This window comes from Ostrea edulis, chromosome 6 (genome assembly GCF_947568905.1).
Source record: "Ostrea edulis chromosome 6, xbOstEdul1.1, whole genome shotgun sequence".
In the NCBI taxonomy this organism is placed as follows: Eukaryota; Metazoa; Mollusca; class Bivalvia; order Ostreida; family Ostreidae; genus Ostrea; species Ostrea edulis.
In genome coordinates, this window is record NC_079169.1 from 68972695 (window position 1) to 68994818 (window position 22124).

A 22124-nucleotide genomic window follows, 5' to 3' on the forward strand; every position below is an offset into this window, starting at 1 on the left:
AATGCAAGTTGAAGTTAATATAACTTCAAAGCATATTAATTTCTTAATTTGAAAAGTGCTGAGAGCAAGTTTATTGTGACTTGTAACATGTCTAATTTTTGCATTGAATATGCAAGATGCAGCGATTTTTGCACATACGAAGTTGAATCTAGCCTGAAAAACATATTTTCTGTTGACGCCAGAACTTGCTCCCCTAACTTTCCTTTGGCACTGAAGTTCACATGTCCATAAATCAAACATCATTCACTTAAAAACCTCGGGATGTCGTGCCAATGATGATTTTTTTTAATGTACGGAAACCCTGTTTATGCAAATGAGTCCATTGTGAAAGTAACTATACGTGTAGATTAGGGGCGATATCAAGATCACAATGTAATATGGATATTACTTTAGCATGTATGCTATATAAAGAAGAAATTGAAACTTTTTCAATATCAAAGAGAATTAATATAACACATATGACATAAACTTTTACGCGATTGCAGTTTACCGTTTGACAGCGGTGGTAAATAAGGAAACACTATTTTGACATTTCCAGCCACAAAAGGACTGTAGATATGTACGTCATGACCTTCGTCATGACGTATTTTTCATTGTGACGTCGTGCAATGTGCCAGTGCGGTAAAGTATATTTATGTATGTAGCACTGGTATTAAAGATTTTATGGGGAAAGCCTTAACTCAACCGCGGATTTTTTTTTACCACTTTTGCAAAATATAATGTGATTATATCTCGATCAGTATTAATTGGTATTTTTAAAATCTTTTTTTTTGGGGGGGGGGGGGCATTGATTCAGCTGGTCTAATAATCTTTAGCCTCGTTAAATGAATTAGAATTCGAAAATGCGCTAAAAAATGTTGGTATCTATGTTGCAGTTATTTGTTAGAGGAGATCGAATGGCTGAAAGGAGAGAGGAGAGGAGTTCAGAATCATGACGAAAAATTCCTGGTACAACCTACTTAATAAGAGTAAGCGTATCACGAACCCGGCGTCTTTACAGACGATCTGATAAATTTTCCAGGTCAACTGAAAATGGGTGAAAAGGAAGGATCTGGGACACTCTTGGAAAATATTTCTAGTTTATCAATCGTTCTGTTTTTCATAATTTCCTACTTAACCTACTATCTCCTCTTTGTTGTCAAGGTAAGTGAATAATTTCCACACGACCCAGTCAGTAGTCATATCATGCACCCTGCACCCATCGATCAGCAGATCTTGTGGTGTAATGTTGGAAGGCTAATGAATTATTAACAATAACATCTACATATTTTGGGGTTGGCAGTTAGGTTGTCTAATGATACATGTGCTTTTCAGCATCATTTCCTGTGAAATATTTGCAGTTAATTGATCAATTAGGATTTTAACAAAACATGACGCATTTAGATATATGTACATGAAAAATAAAATGTAGGCCTAGTGTAAATCTTATAATTAATGATCTTAAGAGTTAAATCTAATTCAGACAAATTTCAGTAATATTCTACACACATCAAAATACTATTCTAGTATTCTATTCATCAAAAAGTTAATTACTACTTTTAAGTGAAATTGGATAATACAAGAATAAAAAAAACCCAAAATGTCAAACCCCTGTTAAGGATAGACTGAGGTGGATTTAAAAAAAAAAAAATGTTGCTGCATATTTTCCTTAGTTAATGGGGGGGGGGGGGTGTTCAGTTTTAGTAGAAAGTCACTTGTTAAAAATCTGGGTTAGAATAGGTCCTCAATACCCCTTACTTGTCGTAAGAGGTGACTGAATGGGGCGGTCCTTCGGATGAGACCGCTAAAACTGAGGCCCTGTGTCACAGCAGATATGGCATGATAAAGATCCCTCCCTGCTCAAAGGCCGTAAGCACCGAGCATAGGCCTAAATTTTGCAGTCCTTCACCGGCAATGGTGATGTCTCCGTATGAGTGAAAAATTCTCGAGAGGGATGTTAAACAATAGACAATCAGTCCCCTACTAGACTTGAACCCAGAACCTATAATCTACGCAAGTTCACCAACCTAAGCTATCCTTCTAGGCAGTAAGATTTTAATGAACAAGAAATATATGTTGCTGATATTTATTTTTTTGCTTCCGTATTGCTGTAATATTGGAGATTCAGAGGAATATACTCTTTGGTCTGTTTGTCCTCAAGCTTTCACCTTGGTCTTAACATTTGAACTGTTAGTATTAGGGCTTTCATAGGTGTATTCCTTGTGAAAATACCATTGGGCGCACTTGACCCAGTTTGTCTTGCGAAACAAGTGAGAAATCAGCTGGATTTCTATCAAAATGTAAAAACAAAAATTATGCATTTTTCAAAGAACATCTGCAAAACAGATTTCATAAAATGTCCCCATGTCAGTTTATAAATCATAATTGATAAGTTTTCTATTCTAATATTTTGTTCACAAAAGTTGCAGACTGAGCTGAAACTTCCACATAGAAGCAGTCTTGATCGTATCATAGAGCATAAGGAAACAAAAATGTCAAAACACTTACCCCTTACCTCACTACTTTATGCTAATCGAAATTTAAACTCTTTTAATGATAAATCACGAGCAAAAAAATGTTTATTTATATTTTCTAAATTCTAAATTTCTAAATTTTTTACCTCATGAACTTCACCGTGGAGTTTGGCCTACTTTTGATAAAATTTAACCTTGGCCATAACTTTTGAATGCTTAAAATGATAAGGCTTTCATATTTCACATGTATAATCCTTGTGACATGACCTTTCTTTTGGTATCAAAGTTACTTTGCTGCAATAAGAGAGCATCAGTATTTCACAAACACACCCTGTTCCATTTGTGTTTCAAGGGAATAAGTCAGCCATGACAGTGTTATTCCCCTTTAATATATTTTGAAACCATATATAACATTGCACCCATTATGGCTATGTTAAATGTTTTGTGATTCCCTCTCTCTCTCTCTCTCTCTCTATCTCTCTCTGTGTATATAACTATATATGTATTTTTCCCTTTCTCAATTATATTTTATTTTTGTTTTTAGAAACCACGTCTAGCATGCAAAGACAAAAAATTTAGAAATTTTCTTCTGGATTACTGTCCCATTCTACATGAAAAATTTAAGCCAACAATTTGGTGCTTTGAATCAAGAGCTCAAACAATCTTCAGATCTATTGTGAAATCTTCTCCAAAGGTTTCATTTGAAAGGTAAGTAAACACTTCCATCATAAAAATGTACATGTTCTAGTTTATCAATGAATAGTTTCAATAAACTGGTTTCCCCTTCTCCAGTGAGCTGGTTCTCCTGCCGGATGGAGGACAATTGTTGCTTGATTGGTTTGACAACAGTGAATCAGAATTTAAGGACATAAGAACTCGTCCTACCGTCATCTTGTTGCCTGGACTTACAGGTAAAATCTAATATCATAGACTTCATTGGATGCAAAGCAATTATAACATTATTTTAGCATAAACCTACCAATGGCAACAACTGTAACCAAAATATTTCCAGACATTGTTAATATAGTACCAGGATTTCATTTTGTTCATGAGAATGTCATAAATAGTGAATACATGCCACCATTACTGGAATAAACAACTTTGCTCTCTCCCAAACTTAGATTCAGTGGTGAAACTAATTTTTAAAAATTTATTATCGTGCATTGCAGTTTTTATCTGTATTATCACTGATTATCAGCAAGAAAAGTTTGACTGTTTACTAGTCCAGCTTTACTTACAAAAAAAACCCTTATGTCCTGCAATGTGTGCATTTTACAGTTTTTATTGGGTCCATGTGGGAGATGATTGATTATTGGATAGCACCATCAAATATCAAATTGCGCTGTAATTGTAATACATGTATATAGACTATCTGTTGAACAGAATTCAATATATGCTCTGTGTGTTGATGCTGAACATGTGTTGAACTCTATATAGTCTATAGGTTACAAATGCAACATCTTGGAGTGGAACACACCACATGTATTATATGATGAATATACAGTTGGGTCAATATATAAATAGTGCATGTAGTCGAGGGAAACATTGAAAATTGAAACTTTCACCCAAATCATTGCATGATGAATGTACAGTTAAGGTCAATATCTAAATAGTGCATGTAGTTGAGGGTAAAATTGAAAATTTCACCCCAATCATTCAAATGCTCAAACGCTTTTCAAAAATCAATGTTGAACCATACATGTATCAATTTGATGCATGTGATAATTTTTTATGATATCACCTATTGTCAAGGCTTCCTGAACATTGTTAGATAGTACACCCACCCACACCCCCCCCCCCCCCCCTTTGAAGGCATGATTTTTAATCTCATAGGGAAATATTGGTTTTTTTCCCCCCAAATATTTCTCGGCAAATTGGATTCAATTGTTTTGCATGAAAGTATAATGATATTGTGTTTAATATAATTGATATTATAGTAAACAGTGATTTTTTGGGGGTCCGAATTTCGGCCCTTTCCCCTCCTAAAAATTGCCAATATTTTCCCAATTTAGCTTGTATTTTTCCCAATAATAGAATTATGAAAGGAAAATGTATTTGAAAAAAATAAAAATTCGATGTGAATTATATACATAAGACTTAACAAAGAATTATGGCAATGATGATTTGGATAGAATAGTTGTAAATTTTAGAAGGTTAAAGAAAATTAGATGTGTAAAATAAAGATAATGATATATTATAATGCTTGATATGATTTTAAAACTTATTTACGATAAAATTGATTTTCCCCAATTTCCCAATTCTAAAGTCACGAGACCCTTGTAAAAAATGTAGAAAAATCACTGGTAACTGTTAGATGTAATCTAATTAGTTTCAATCTGATTACTGTAATGTTTTCACCATTATTAATTGAGTGATAAAGATTGCTGTGCCTGTATGATATGCAAATGACAGTAATTAATGTAGGCAGTTTGCCTGCTGTCTAATCCTATTTATATATTACACACCATATAATATACATGTACATATATGTATGTACTCGTTTCCCCCACATGCTACATCCACATGTGGTTTACAGTTCATGTAATCTGTAGTAAATGTTGTAAACTTTTTTTTTGAAATTTCCTTCTTTATAAGCTGGCTTGCTGTTTTGCCTTCTGGGCCCAAAATTGGAATAAACTTATCTTATTTATACATACCATGTAAAATGCATACCATATGATATATATATAGGATCTCTGATAGTTTGTGGTTTGATATGATTTATATTCAACAAGGCTCTTGTGGTTTGATATGATTTATATTCAACAAGGCTCGGGGACAGAAAACACACAAGTACCGGTAGTTGGAATTAAATCATACCAAACCATGGACCATGGGAGATTCTTTTTATCATATATTAACACCCCGGTTATTCGTTTATGTTACTGTGTTGTTGGGAATTTTGCTTCCTGACATTATATTAACTTACTATGTAAAATTGACGTTTGTTTGTGATGTCACAAACGGCGTAGGAAAACAGTGTAATATTAAATCAAAATTTATGTAATGGGTGATATCCACTGGATAAAGGAGTAAACATGTGATAAACATACCATATAATATATATACTCTTTCAAATGTTTTTTAAACGTTGTAACACAAACACCTGTCACCATTTTATCTCAAAACACCCTAGAAATGTTGCTTGTGTTTACAGACTCCACCCACATAGTGTTGTAGTGTTTGTAAGTCTGTGTTTACCCACATAGTGTTGTAGTGTTTGTAAGTCTGTGTTTTCATAAATTGTGAAACTCAGGATATCCTGTTGTGTCCTTGTTAAATTCTTAGTTGTTTAGTATCTCAAGGAAGGTATTATGCAGGGTAGTAGTATTGTGATATAATAAGTAGCTGTCACTGATGTATATTATTGTATACATGACTTGTATGGTGAATGATGTATGACTAGAAATCTTTAATGAGAACTTCCAGTAAACATAAACAAATTAACTATGTGCTCATCGCTATTTTATCTAGAGTGTTATATGCCAGGGGTTCTATAGGTGTCTATGAACTATGCGATTGTGTAAACTGCAGTCTTGAATGATATCAAAGTATAAACATGCTTATCTAATAAAAACACACAGGATGTATAACAAGGTCTCATACCATACATGTGAATGCAATATTCAGTTTTGATGAAGCTTTTTAAGGAGTATGTCTAGGAAGTCCTCTTGTTGGTGGATTTATATACTCCCTAACATAAAGATTTCTCATACAAACGAAGAGTTCTGCCATTCACCATTTCATATACTGTGATCAAAATGAAACAGTATATTTGATAAGAAATTCTTTAAATGGCAGGAAAATGTTGTATTGTACCGGTGGTGTGTTATCTGCTGAAGGAAAAAGTTATATTAATATTGTTGCATATTACATATTTTCAGGAACCAGTAATGAATCTTACATCACACATCTGGTTCATCAAGCTGCTCAACATGGATATAGGTATGATTTTTAATGGGGAACTTTCTGACACAGTTTTATTTCTGGCTGAGTTGAACTGGAATTGGTTTGATTTCTTCTACAGTGTTCTAATCCAGTCTCTGTATCCCTGCAACATTTATATTAGTTCAACACATTGCCATATAAACCTGTACATCAGGTATTTTCAATGTATTTATCCAATATATCAGATATGTTTGTGAATTATATCAACATTTCTATAATCCTTGCTGCATCAAAAGATAATATGCTTGTACTTGACATAACAATTGCTTATGACATGGGTCCTAGCTCATTGTCCTTTGAATGATGTCAAGGTCACCTTAAGGATATATATAATTAGTGTAAGCCAGATTTTTGCAACCAAGAAAGATAAGGTGCTCATTCTGAACTCAAAGGTTGCTTATGCTGTGAGGAAGTGTGTTGATGCTATCATATATAGGGTTAATAATTAGACAATGTTAATGTTGTACAGTTGGTAATTCTATTCCAGACTATATCTTTTGAGCAAATAATGTTTAGACAGTCATGTTTGACATAAAAGCTGCTTAAGGCCTTTAGCATGATTCTATTTCAAGGTTTTCAGGACATTGTCAACTGGTTAAGGTCACTTGGAGAAAAAGAATAGTACATATATATGGTAATTCTTCTCTAAGCTCTATCTTTGATGAATAACTGGATGCTGAGACTGGCTACAAAGTTTTTTATGACCTAAAGATGTGACATGACTCTCACTCATTGTTATTTATTTAAACAATTAAATGTCTTTCTTTGTTGTTTTATTGGGTGATGAAGGTAGCAAGCATTTGCAGAAAAAGTTTATAACCCATGTTAGCAGGTTATGCAAAGTTTTCTGCAATGATTGCTACCTTCATCACCTAATAAAACAACAAAGAAAGACATTTTATTGTTTATATTTATGTTTTTATGTAATCTCTAAAAATAACTAGATTTAAGTACTAGAATATCATTTTGTTGACCTGTTCGTTACTCTAACGGAAGAGCCAATGAACCCATTGACCTTGACAACACTCCATATTTGGTAATGATTACATTGACAGATGGTACATATACTAAAAATCTAGTTCTAACTAGTTTGCGACAAACATATATTAATTGTCTATGATGAAAGCAATGTCAATTTTAAAAGAAATATAAGAGAAAAGATTCAGTGAATGTAAATATTACAGGTTAAGATCATTGGAGTTCAAATTTGTATTTCTCTTTACTTTGTAGCACCAAGGTTTTAGAAGTTCACATATGAAAATATTCTCACATTATACCAATCCAATTGAACCTTACAGGGGTTTCAGTCTCATTGCCAAGATTGGAAACTCAGTGAAATTATGAGCCTGCCACAGAGCTGGCTACATTCAAAAGTTGTCAGTCATAGGGCTGGCTACACTCAAAAGTTGTCAGTCATAGGGCTGGCTACACTCAAAAGTTGTCAGTCATAGGGCTGGCTACACTCAAAAGTTGTCAATCACAGGACTGGCTACACTCAAAAGTTGCCAGGTATAGGGCTGGCTACACTTAAAAGTTGCCTGTCTTTTTCAAAATCAGCCAGTCGTGATTTTAAGCTTTGTGATGTCTATATTTTTACATGAATGAGTTTACTATGAGAGTTTATTTGTGATATTTGTTGTTGTATACTGGCTGTTAGAATTACTCTGCAGTTAATTGTGGATGTGAGAATATACTCACCTGAAATTGCAGATATCTGTGGATCTGAGACAATAGTCTTTTGACATTATAGATATCTGGAAATAAGAATATACTTACCTGACATTATAGGTATCTGGAAATAAAAATATACTTACCTGACATAACAGATATCTGGATGTGAGAATATTAATAGTCACTAGACATTACAGATATCTGGATGTGAGAATATGAATAGTCACTAGACATTACAGATATATTGATGTGAGAATATAGTCATCTGGATGTGAAAATATTAATAGTCACTAGACATTACAAATATCTGGATGTGAGAATATTATTAGTCACTAGACATTACAGATATCTGGATGTGAGAATATAGTTACTTGACATTATAGATATCCTTGGAGATGAAATTATCTAATTCTCTTTGATTACTGAACATTTGAGATCATATTGTAGGTCTGTTGTATTCCATAACAGAGGAATGGGAGCACAGTTACTGGTAAGTATCTCAGCTCAGAAAATTACAACAGACAGGTAAGTATCTCAGCTCAGATAATTACAACAGACAGGTATCTCAGCTCAGATAATTACAACAGACAGGGAAGTATCTCAACTCAGATAATTACAACAGACAGGTAAGTATCTCAGCTCAGATAATTACAACAGACAGGGAAGTATCTCAGATAATTACAACATACAGGGAAGTATCTCAGCTCAGATAATTACAACAGACAGGGAAGTATATCAGCTTAGATAATTACAACAGACAGGGAAGTATCTCAACTCAGATAATTACAACAGACAGGGAAGTATCTCAGGTCAGTTAATTACAACAGACAGGGAAGTATCTCAACTCAGATAATTACAACAGACAGGGAAGTATCTCAGATAATTACAACAGAGAGGAAAGTATCTCAGCTTAGATAATTACAAAAGACAGGGAAGTATCTCAACTCAGATAATTACAACAGACAGGGAAGTATCTCAGGTCAGTTAATTACAACAGACAGGGAAGTATCTCAGACAGGGAAGTATATCAGCTTAGATAATTACAACAGATAGGTAAGTATTTCAGATAATTACAACAGATAGGGAAGTATCTCAGCTCAGATAATTACAACAGACAGGGAAATATCTCAGGTCAGTTAATTACAACAGACATTTTTATTGACTATCTGAATGATATGAAGTAAACAGATAATTTTATTGACTCTCTGAAATGAGGTGATGTAAACAGATATTTTTATTGACTATCTGAATGAGATGAAGTAAATAGATATTTTGATTGACTCTCTGAAATGAGATGAAGTAAACAGATGTTTTTATTGACTATCTGAATGAGATGAAGTAAACATATTTTGATTGACTCTTACAGACACCTAAGACTTACTGTGCAGCTAACGTGGAGGATCTAACATACGTGATAAACCTTCTTAAGGAGCGTTTACCTGAAGCACCATTTATTGGGGCAGGAGTGAGTTTAGGAGGGTGAGTGAGTTGTTTAGCTAGACATCAGCAATCTCTATCCAGAGTTATCGTTCATTACACTCACATAAACCTCTGTCAATGTCTCCAAACTGGCCCTGTTATTCCGCGTGTAAATCCACTTTTTTTTTACGGTTGATAAAAATAAAATTAAGAACTAGTTTATGAAATATCTGGAAAATGTAAGGCAAGCAACTTTTTGTAATTTTCATTCTCATTACAATGCATGTCTACCTATAGTGTAATTGAACAATGTCTGCATTTCAACACAATTCAATGCTTCTTGTGTCACAGAAAACTTGATATATGCTTAATATTGATTTATTTTCGTATATTTTTGCAACTAAAGTTGAAACCATATTTTTTGGGAGCATTTTTATTGTTTTACAAGAATTTTGAAAAACTTTTAGACATTGACAGAGGTATATGTTAGTGTAAGGAATGAGCTCTGGGTATAGATGGAGATATCAGTTCATTTTAGAAAAACACGGATGACGGTGATAACTGAATTGACATACATTGACACTGCTTTTTAAATGCTATAAATGACTGAGATTTCAATTTCTTCAAGAATTTACTGCAGTATGTTTATGGAGTTTACATGTAGCTCAACAGCTATTGACAAAAAGCTAAACATGATCAGGTGGTGTTTACATGTACAAAACATGATCAGGTGGTGTTTACATGTACAAAACATGATCAGGTGGTGTTTACATGTACAAAACATGACTAGCTGGTGTTTACATGTACAAAACATGATCAGGCGGTGTTTACATGTACAAAACATGATCAGCTGGTGTTTACATGTACAAAACATGATCAGGCGGTGTTTACATGTATAAACATGATCAGGCGGTGTTTACATGTAACTAAATATGATTAACTCATGTTTCAGGATGATTTTATTTAACTACCTTGCCAAGCTTGGTGACCAGTGTAAACTTGAGGCCGGCATGTGTATATCTGTCGCCTGGAATGTGTTCGAGTCTGTCTTGGAGATAGAGAAGCCGGGACTGAATCGTCATGTACTCAACCGAATACTCGCAAAAGGACTGGTCAGTCATGTCAAAAGGTGAGATTAGAATACATTGATTGATTGTATATTGTTTAACATCCCTCTCGAGAATTTTTCACTCACATGGAGATAGAATACAAACAAATAGACCGGTCAGTCATGTCAAAAGGTGAGACTAGAATATAAACAAATAGACTGGTCAGTCATGTCAAAAGGTGAGATAAGAATATAAACAGACTGGTCAGTCATGTCAAAAGGTGATAAGCAAACACTAAAATAGGACTGGTCAATTTAGTCAAAAGATGTGAAGTATTAAAACACTGAAATTATAACTGGTCAAGCTAAATACCCAAAACATGATTAGTCAGTCCAGTCAAAAGACTAACAAATGGACTGGTCTATCAAGTCAACACAGTAAGGCCACATCAAATCGATTCTTTGGTTCTCAGACACCGCCGCCCCCTTCCCCCCCCCCCCCCCCCCCCCCAAAAAAAATCGGCTGCTGACACGAGTTTATTGCCGCCTCGGAAAATTTTTTACCGCCGCCCGTATTTGATCTGTCAAAATAAAATTCGTGTTTTGGCGCCAAAATTGTAAAGCGCCTTGCTGAATAAAACGTGCTGCTTAGGGCTATTCCAGAAATAAATACATGGGGGGGTCGGGAGGCACCTTTTGTATATACCAAGCACCCATAAAAAAAAATAAAAAATTACCCCATGACCCATCAAATTAATAAACTCATTTTACAATGACCCATCTAATAATAAAAAAAAAACTAACCAGACCCACCACAAAAATATTTTTAAAAATGAAAACGGTACAAATCTCGCGAGGTTTTCGGGACAAACATTCTAGTCAATGACGCGGTAATGCCTGTGCGACATTGTATCACAGTAGTTCTGAAGAAACGATGTCACATCAACAATCAAAGGCATCTATGGCGGGATTGTTGGAAAGATTGGGAGTCCAAGCGATGCTATTATCATGAAATGGGTATGGATATGTTTCGTCTTCTAATGGAGCCCGCGCCCGGAGGCCTCTATATCACCATCACACCGACTGATAAATATAACGCATCGGTACCCTCGTATAAATCAACTAAGGTTTGCCTATTTTTATTAGAAAACGGAATACCTATTGGTTTCAAAATATTCCCAAAATCGATGCACTGTAAACTGTAATGATCTACAGAACAGAGTTCGCCGCCATCACGTCCAAAGGGACCCTACTAAACGCGCCTCTAATTTGAAGAGTGCCGTAATGGAAAGTTATGCGCTGCAAATAGCGACAACTCGAATAGTTCTATGTTATTTCCGATTTCGAAAAAAGCATTTCGAAAGCACGTTTTCAATTTTCCCTCCGACATTTTGTAACCAACACGACAAGAGCGACAATAAAAATATTCTGAAAACTCAACACCCACATGGCACAAAATAAAACAATAGAAACTACCCACTACCGATAATAAATATTTTTTTAACAGTCCAACCACGGACCAATTAAAATATGAAAAAATACGACCACCCATACAAAAAAATATCGTTTGCCGCCCGACCCCCCCATTTGATCATTTCTGGAACAGCCCTTAGTTGATATAAACAATATGGCGACAGAAACAGTTCTTGTCAGCATTGAGATTATTTTTAACTCAAAACAGATTGTTGCATGGACAATTGTACAGGTAGACTCGTCCTTGACAGTTGATACGCTTTGCAAGAAACTTCTGGGTGGTGAATTTAAAGAAATTGAAACAGTGAAGGAACAAATTGATGAAAGCAAGGCCGAGTTGATGTACGACGTTTTCGTAGGTCGAAACAAAACGGCTGACAGCGATAAGGTTTTTTCAATAGTGAAAATTTCCGAAGTGGTTGAACTTTTTGGGCGATATTTAAAAGTGAAAAGAAGCTATACGGTGTTGAATACCATTTGTAAAACTCTAACTGTCTTCGCAACACAAAAAAAAAACCCACAGACAAAAAATCCCTACCCATTTGTGACATGGAGATAAACTGAAAAACTAAACCCCCTACCTACCTACCCATTTTTTGAAAAACAATTGTCTGAGAACCAGAGAATCGATTTGATGTGGCCTAAGTGAAAAGCAAGCATTATATCGTAAAACATGTTTATGATGAACACACTTATAATGAATTCACGCTTATTTTGAAGTGATATTCATTTCCCTTTGAAAGGAAAACAATGAAAATTTTATTTGATATAACAAAGTTTGGTTATAACAAACTTTTTTTCACTGGACCTGGAGGTTCGTTATAATTGTGTTTTACTGTAACAGGACTGGCCAATCATGTCAAACTGTGAGAATTTGTAGGTTCATCATAGCTGATAAACTAATGCAGGGAAAGTTTGTGAACAATTTAACTGAGGACTGTTGCATGTGTAATATGCCTTCTTTACTGTTATCACTAACAGTGATCATCTTTCTCTTGCAGCAATATGGCACTTTTTGACAAGCATTTGGAGGACATTGACCATGTGTTAGAGGTAATTTATTCAGTTCTAGAATTACGTTATAATTATATACTTATTAAGAAGGTTAACAATAGACAATCAATATACTTTTTTCAAAATTTTTGCAGTCGTCCACCATTCGTGAGTTTGACTCGAGGTTTACGGCCAAGATGTTTGGGTATCCCTCCTGTGAGGACTATTACCACGATGCTACGCTCCACAACAAAATTCACGCTCTGCGAGTTCCTGTCCTTGTACTCAGTGCAGAAGATGATCCGTTCTCTCCTTCTCATGGTGAGCAAGATTAGAAATAAAACACAATGGGATAGATGTCCCCAAAAGCCTTAAGGTGATGCCCCTAGAATCACATTTTTAGCATCCATGAACAGTAGGATAAAGTTTTTTAAATGGTCTACAATGTGAACTTGCATTAATGCCCACTGCTATTTATGATTTGAATGCTGCATCTGACCTATATTTTTGGATGGTTTTTTTTTTTTGCAGGAGGTCCATTTTTAAGTACATGTAATTTCTTTGTAATTCAGACTTGCATGGATTACCTTTGGGATAGCTAAAGGTTCCAATGCAAGAGTGGGGTCAATGTAGTCATATACTGTCAATGTCCGTTACATTTAATAAATTCCTAGGATTTTACTGACACTAGAAAAAAATTGAAATAAATATTTAGGAGGAGCAGAAAAGAGTCCACCATCTGAGTGCTTCATTTTGATGTGCTGAAAGCCCTCTACTTTGAATTGTAAAATTTATTGCCCCTAATTTAGGATCAGGCTCTAGGGTAGGGCCAATATAATTTGTAAACTGTATTCATGCTTAGAAAATCATTTCTCTCTCTGATATTCCTACATGAATTGGAGATAAATGGCATGTTTTATAATGCACATATAAAGTCCTTTCCTTAAATGTGTAAAGTTGTGGTTCAGACTTGCATGGATTATTATTCTAACTTCATGAAAACAATGGAAGGGCCAAGGTGATTCAGGTGAGCGATGTGGCCCATGGACCTGTTGTTTTGTTTGTATCAAGTGTCCTTAAGTTTAAGTCTTAAGACTCAGATTGAGGATTAACCTGATGAGTGAAGGCAAGTTTTCTTCTTTAAATATCTTTTAGCAATACCTGCAGAGGAAGCAGAACAGAATGACAACATTGCCATAGTGATTACATCTCATGGCGGCCATATTGGATTCATGGAGGGGTTCTTTCCTCGACACGAAAGCTACATGGACAGATTGTTTTCTCAATATGTCAAGGCCATCTTCACTCATGGTCCAGAACACCTTAAGCAGAATTAAGTTGATCACTCTTTACAATCTCAAAGCAATCAGATTTATCACTGATTGGTAAAAAATTGTCACTTTAGTAATTTTGTCACAAGTGAGAAGTTAGTAGAATGCATTCTTGTACATTTAAATGTAAGGTTTAGAATTTTTACCAATACATGATAGTATCACCAATATTTTCAATTTATTCTGTAGATACATGTTTAGACTTTTAATTATGGAGTTCATGATCAGCATTTTATATGGTTTGTAAATCCATCCAATCTAATTAAAATTAGATCCTATGATCCGCTCATCTACTATTGATAGTACTCATCTACTATTGATAGTAGATGAGCGGCTATAGGATTGTAAATTAGATTGTAAATCCATCTGAAGTAATTCCATGAGTTATAACTTAAAACCACACATTGTGCATGTTGAATTTATCACAAAGATGCTACAAATTCATCAGAATATTTCCATTTACACTGTACCTATTGACAATCCTGTTACGTTATCAAATTGTGAACTACTCAGTTAATCACTTTGTTATTAGTTTAAGTTTTAAAGTTTATATTCCTGACAACAGGGCTAAAAAAAAGTTTTAAGTGTTTTATTCATGTTTTGTCCATTTATTTGTTGTATTGTGATTTTATCCCAGATATAGTATACCCAGTATAATACACTTGTACAAAGAGACTCTTGTCTGTACAATGCATGTGTAACAGGAAGGGAGAAAATGCAACGGACCAGACCGGGATTCGAACCCGGACCCCCTGAATCTCTAGTCAGGTGCTCTACCAACTGAGCTAGCCGGGCCACCAGCGATTGAACCCGGCTGACTGCTACACATGTTTAACAAAGACAGTATTTGTCTCTGCTAGGGACCAAACATTGGGCCTCTGGCACAACAGCCCAGTGCTCTACTAATGAAGCTAAAGGTTCAAATCAATCAGTAAAGACCTAGACTGGCCAGAAGTCTTAGTGTCGATTCTCAGCAGAGGCGAATGTTGTGTCTGTAAGAGGTCTAACCTCGTTACAAATCGGCACCCATGTTACTACTGAGGGTGTGTACAGTGCACATCACCAAAAGTCCATTCAGTCCTGGCTGTAAGGTAACCTGGACATACACTGTCAATACTGTCTCAGTACTGATGGAGGATTTGTAGAACATTGCTCAAACAAATTGTAAATGAAGAGGAGTAAATTAGAGTGAAAAGAGGAAAAACATGGTTCAAGCCCAGGGATTGTTCACAAAGGTCTTTTTTGGAATGTTCATAGATCTATTCCAATGCAAAATTTATATAATCTTTTTTTATATTTATAGTATACATATTTCAAGACTATGTCAAAACAATATCTTACAGTTTCAGTGAGAGTTGTTTCCCTTTTCTTGCAAACAAGGGTTTTTGATTGTGATGTATGACCCAGATGGTATTATTTCTGTATAAATGGCAGTTATATGAACAAAAGTATGTGTCCACTAAAATTCAGTCTAGAAATAGAGAAAATCATTGTTAACAATGTATAGGACTCAATTATGAAAAGCAGTCAAATTGGGTTTTTATGTCTCAAAATATAGACTTAAGAAATGTAATGTAATTGTAAGAGTGAAAAGTGTTTAATTGTTTATCATGAAGTAAGATGAAATGGTATATCCAGAGATGTTTATGAATTATGCAATGATTTTTATAGTTACTATATTGATTGCTGTCTTCTTGATGTTAAAGATGTACTTGCATGATCTACTAATGTGTTGAACCAGGGTGTTATGTATACCTCATACATTTTGTTGAATTGTATAGCTCCAGGATCAAATAAGACTTATTTAATGTGATACTGAAATCTGAATGATATGGCAGGTTTTGAAGGTGCTTTATATTTAATGTGTTATTGTGGTAGAATCATTCTATGTCATAATGAGTCACTGTTTCACATTAAATCTTGCCAAATTGCTTAAATATTTCATTTTTAAACACGGGAATTGAAAGTACAATGTGTTTTTTATGCTTATATTATTCATATTTTAATTCTGTTGTCATTTTACACTTTTATGAAATGGATAATAAACGTCATTTTAGTTTTAATTTTTTTTTTTCATTCTTTGCCTACTAGACATGCTAATATTGAAGTTTCACATTTAAGCATATATTTAGTTCACACATTTTTCTTACAGAACAGAGAATCCCACTGCTATGCCAGTTTTTGCTACCTGAACAAAATAATAACTAGTTAGTGTATTCTGCAATTTAACTTAAGAGAGTGTGCTGTGTATAATATTACACCACTTTCGACGAATAATTGCGAATGTGACAAAATGTGCCATTATATATATCTTTTCATTTGAGAATACTTTTTACATAATTATGTAAAAAAAAAAAATAACTGTGACTTGGTTCTATCCTCATTACTTAGTTTACAATGTTATAACTCATATTTAGCTCACATCATCTGAAAGCTCAAGTGAGCTTTTCTGATCACTTTTCACCTGGCATCTATCTGTAATTAACAGTTTCACTTCTTTAGAATCACAGGGCAAATTTTAGTGGAACTTGCCACAAAGCATGCTTGGGTAAATAAAATTTGAGTTTGTTTATATGAAGTTCCATGCCCTGTTTGCATTGGTAAGATAATTAGGAAGAATTGTTTTAGCACACTAAAACTGTTGTCTCCCCTTCCATTTCCATAGATTTTTAAAACATTTTTTTGGGATCATCTTTAAAGGGGCATGGACACAATTGAGCTGAAAATTTTATTTTTCCATTGTTATTGTGTACAATGCTTAACTAAAGTATTTCTAATGGTCAACCAAAATTTGAATATCAGCTGTTGAGTTACAAGCGAGATACAACACTCACAATTCTTTGATATGTAAACAAGGCTCGTGCCATGTTTTTGTTTACATATAAATTGCTTATAATTGAAAATAGCATGCTTAAAACATAATGATTTGTACTAAACACTACAAATTATTTAATTGTGTTCAGATTTAACCTGTAAATAGAAAAATCTGCTTTAAATGAACTTTTACTCATATATTTAACCTATCTAAACAAGAACAGGACACGAGCCTTGTTTACATAACAAAGAATTGTGAGTTCTGTATCTCCCATAGACTCCGACAACTGACATTCATATTTTCGATGACCATTAGAAATATCGTAGTTGAGCATTCTAAACATTAAAAATGGAAAAATAAAATTTAAAGATTTTCAGCTGAAATCGTGTCAGTGCCCCTTTAAAGTGGAAAATCAAGACTTATGGTACATAACATTCACCTATATGTATATGAGCTTCAAACAAGGAACAGTGTTGTGAACATATGATAGTAAATCAAACTTGCCAACATACATGTACCAAACATGAAAGGCCTATGTCAAAAGATTTTTAAAAAATGGTCCGGACAACAAAAATGCTCCAAAAATTCTATTATTTGACCTTTATATAAAAAGTAAAGGTCAAAGGTCAGCAAAACTTTGCATATGACACACTGTCCTATCATGGTATACCAAATATCAAAGGCCTGTGACATTAAATATGTCCATATAATTTTTTTATTTGGCCATCACATAAAAGGTCATCAAAAATGGCACGTGACACACTGTCTTATCATGGTTTACTCACATACCAAATATCAAAGGCCTATGTCAAAAGACAAAAAAGTCTGGACAACAAAAATGCCCAAAACTTCTATTATTTGACCTTTACATCAAAGGTCATCAAAAATGACACGCAACACATTGTCTTATCATGGTATACCAAATGCCTATGTCAAAAGACAAAAAAGTTATGGCCTGGACAAACTTTGTATGAAAAGAGGAAGAAGAATTCACACTAAAACAATGTGTCTCCCTCCTGGGAAGGGGAACATAATTAAGGGATTTGCTGAAAGGATGATGGGACTTAAAAATCAGTGTCAAGGTCAAATGATTCCAGTGACCTTGACCTCTTACCTTGAACTTGAAAACTGCTAATATGTTGTACGGTGTGACCGTTGAGACGAGCGAAGCCCATTAACATCTTGCAACACGACTTTTATCCGCCTCTTCATTTAACGCGGGAAATATAACGTGCTTGGTGTAAACAGTTACAAATTGTGACGTCACATTAGCTGCAATGATTTTTCTTCTTCTCTCAAACCAAGCAAAAACAAAATTTTTGAAGCTATGAGAAAGCTTGTCTGGAATTTAAAAACGTTTATGGTACTTTCTAAACAATCTGATTATTTTAATTACGGGTTTGTCAATGAAGTATACCGCAGTGACGGCGACATTTTTGCAGAAGCATTATGGGTAATACTCATCTTTTTTTCAGCTGAAGAGCAAATCACGTGACTCATATGTGTAATCTTCGCGACGCGAGCTTCGCTCGCTAATATGTATACGATGTGACCGTTAGACCGAGCGAAGCATGTACGTAATGGTCATTGGAGTGTCCCAAGTGGTAATCATAATTCCGTTAAGTACGGTAGATTATGATTCATTTAAAAATATATATTTTGAATGAAATTTCCTTGCGCTAAACACCCAGTAACATCTCAATATTAAAGGAGTTTATATGGGGACAACAGTTTTACATGATCCGCCTATTCATTGAACGCGGGAAATAAAACGCAAGGCGACGTAAACTGTGCATTGTGACGTCACATTTAGCCTCGACTTTTTTCTCTTTTTCAAAGCAAACAATTATAAACAACAATAATACATTCCGTATGCAATGAAAAAGGCCGTTAAAACTAAACAAAATTAACCAATAAATTGAAAATGGTAAAAAAGTAACCGTAATTTTATCGTATATTCTTATTCAAAGAAACTCATGAACTCGTTTATCTATTTAGTCGTATTACGATTTTATATGTATTTATTTGCTAAAACCTGTTACAATTATAATTATACTATTCACTTTGAACAAACTGAGTGTTTAAATTACGAATTGCACGTTAGAGTCTTCTATTATTGGGATTCAAAATAAAACACGAATAACTGTTGAAGCAGGTGATGAAAAAATAAATGGCGGCGCCGATATGGATCACGAAAATTTCAGTGAACGTATATAGAGATTATCTCTTTTTCTTTTGCTGATTTTGACTTTTTTCTTTTACATACGTGTTACCTTTAGAGCCTTGCTTCGCGGAAGGGCCTTCGGCCCGTCCGAGCTTCGCTCGGTATAACTTTAGAACTGGGATTGATATATAAGATCTTAAGAAATGAAAAGAGAATACAAACTAGTATCAAGGTAAAATGACTCTTGTGACCTTTACCTTTGAACTTGATCATAAAAACCTGTAATATGTTTTACGACGTGACCGTGTTTGAGGGCGAAGCAACAAAAAATTTGGCATTAGTATCTATATCCAGAACAGAACAAAAACAACCCGAAGTTAGCAGGATTTGATCCGCCTATATATTGAACGCGGGAAATATAACGCAACTGATGTAAACAGTACATTGTGACGTCATATTCAGCGTCGTATTTTAGCAAATTTACAAACATAGCGTCTGAACCACAACAACAAACATGGCGTTAATGGTGGAGTGATTATATATGATTAAAAAAATAAGATTTACATGCTTTTAAGAAATTTTTGTAACATCTCAGAACGACGTGAACTAGGGTAGACGAGATTCAAAATGGAGAAATACATGTCCACGCGATAGTATTCGAATCGACGCCATTAGTACCAAATTTTTCAAGTTCCATAGGTATGGTTTAATTTTTCATTGTTTTCCTATATTTTCCTTTTAAACATGTATATACGTGTTACCTATAGGGAGAGCTCCGCTCTCACGGCCCTTCGGGCCGTGAGAGGGCTTCGCCCTCTATTACTTTAGAACCGGACGATATAGAAACATGAAATCTTCAGAAATAATGTTGTGACCTACAAACTTGTATCTCCAGTGACCTTGATCATAGAGGGCGAAGCCCTCTCACGGCCCGAAGGGCCGTGAGAGCGGAGCTCTCCCTATAGGTAACACATATATACATGTTTAAAAGGAAAATATAGGAAAACAATGAAAAATTAAACCATACCTATGGAACTTGAAAATTTTGGTACTAATGGCGTCGATTCGAATACTATCGCGTGGACATGTATTTCTCCATTTTGAATCTCGTCTACCCTAGTTCACGTCGTTCTGAGATGTTACATATAAAATTCGTAAAAGCATGGAAATCTTATTTTCTTAATCATATATAATCACTCCACCATTAACGCCATGTTTGTTGTTGTGGATCAAATGCTATGTTTGTAAATTTACTAAATAACGACGCTGAATATGACGTCACAATGTACTGTTTACATCAATTGCGTTATATTTCCCACGTTCAATATATAGGCGGATCAAATGTTCAAAATTAGGATGCTTTGGTACAGCTCCGTCCGCGTGCTAACTTCGGGTTGTTTTTGTCCTGTTTTGGATATAGATAATAATGCCAAAACTTTTTTGCTTCGCCCTCAAACACGGTCACGCCGTAAAACATAATATGTACACGGTGTGACCGTTGGACCGAGCGAAGCATGTAATGGTCATTGGAGTGTCCCAAGCGGTAATCATAATTCCGTTAAGTACGGTAGATTATGATTCATTTAAAAATATATATTTTGAATGAAATTTTCCTTGCGCTAAACACCCAGTAACATCTCAATATTGGGGACAACAGTTATACAGGATCCGCCTATTCATTGAACGCGGGAAATAAAACTCAAGGCGACGTAAAGTGTGCATTGTGACGTCACATTAAGCCTCGACTTTTTTCTCTTTTTCAAAGCAAACAATTATAAACAACAATAATACATTCCGTATGCAATGAAAAAGGCCGTTAAAACTAAACAAAATTGACCAATAAATTCAAAATCGTAAAAAAGTAACCGTAATTTTATCGTATATTCTTATTCAAAGAAACTCATGAACTCGTTCATCTATTTAGTCGTATTACGGTTTTATATGTATTTATTTCCTAAAACTTGTTACAATGATAATTATACTATTCACTTTGAACAAATTGGGTATTTAAATTACGAATTGCACGTCAGAGTCTTCTATTATTGGCATTCAAAATAAAACACGAATAAATGTTGAAGCAGGTAATGAAAAAAAAAATGGCGGCGCCCATATGGATCACGAAATTTTCAGTGAACGTATATAGAGATTATCTCTTTTTCTTTTGCTGATTTTGACTTTTTTCTTTTATATACGTGTTACCTTTAGAGCCTTGCTTCGCGGACGGGCCTTCGGCCCGTCCGAGCTTCGCTCGGTATTACTATTTACTTTGAACAAACTGAGTGTTTAAATTACGAATTGCACGTCAGAGTCTTCTATTATTGGCATTCAAAATAAATTACGAATAACTGTTGAAGCAGGTAATGAAAAAATAAATGGCGGCGCCCATATGGATCACGAAAATTTCAGTGAACGTATATAGAGATTATCTCTTTTTCTTTTGCTGATTTTGACTTTTTTCTTTTACATACGTGTTACCTTTAGAGCCTTGCTTCGCGGACGGGCCTTCGGCCCGTCCGAGCTTCGCTCGGTATTACTATTTACTTTGAACAAACTGAGTGTTTAGATTACGAATTGCACGTCAGAGTCTTCTATTATTGGCATTCAAAATAAATTACGAATAACTGTTGAAGCAGGTAATGAAAAAATAAATGGCGGCGCCCATATGGATCACGAAAATTTCAGTGAACGTATATAGAGATTATCTCTTTTTCTTTGGCTGAATTTGACTTTTTTCTTTTACATACGTGTTACCTTTAGAGCCTTGCTTCGCGGACGGGCCTTCGGCCTGTCTGAGCTTCGTTCGGTATTA

General features: G+C 34.7%; 1 protein-coding gene across 1 annotated transcript; it reads left to right on the plus strand.

The window, feature by feature from the left end:
* The first annotated feature begins 946 nt into the window (after positions 1–946).
* LOC125683332 (phospholipase ABHD3-like) lies at positions 947–16399 on the plus strand. The gene is made up of 10 exons (XM_048924376.2): positions 947–1143; positions 2998–3161; positions 3246–3364; positions 6338–6398; positions 8520–8562; positions 9439–9551; positions 10444–10620; positions 13014–13065; positions 13161–13326; positions 14161–16399. Exons 1-10 carry the CDS (start codon positions 1033–1035, stop codon positions 14340–14342), a joined length of 1188 nt encoding a protein of 395 aa, XP_048780333.1. The 5' UTR covers positions 947–1032; the 3' UTR covers positions 14343–16399.
* The last annotated feature ends 5725 nt before the right edge of the window (positions 16400–22124 follow it).

What these genes read in the sequence shown, in the direction of transcription:
- LOC125683332 (XM_048924376.2), top strand. Translation starts at nt 1,033, where the DNA reads ATGGGTGAAAAGGAAGGATCTGGGACACTCTTGGAAAATATTTCTAGT. An exon ending in CTGGTCAGTCATGTCAAAAG is followed by an intron (nt 10,621 to 13,013) that starts GTGAGATTAGAA and finishes TTTCTCTTGCAG; the next exon opens with CAATATGGCACTTTTTGACA. An exon ending in ACATTGACCATGTGTTAGAG is followed by an intron (nt 13,066 to 13,160) that starts GTAATTTATTCA and finishes AAATTTTTGCAG; the next exon opens with TCGTCCACCATTCGTGAGTT.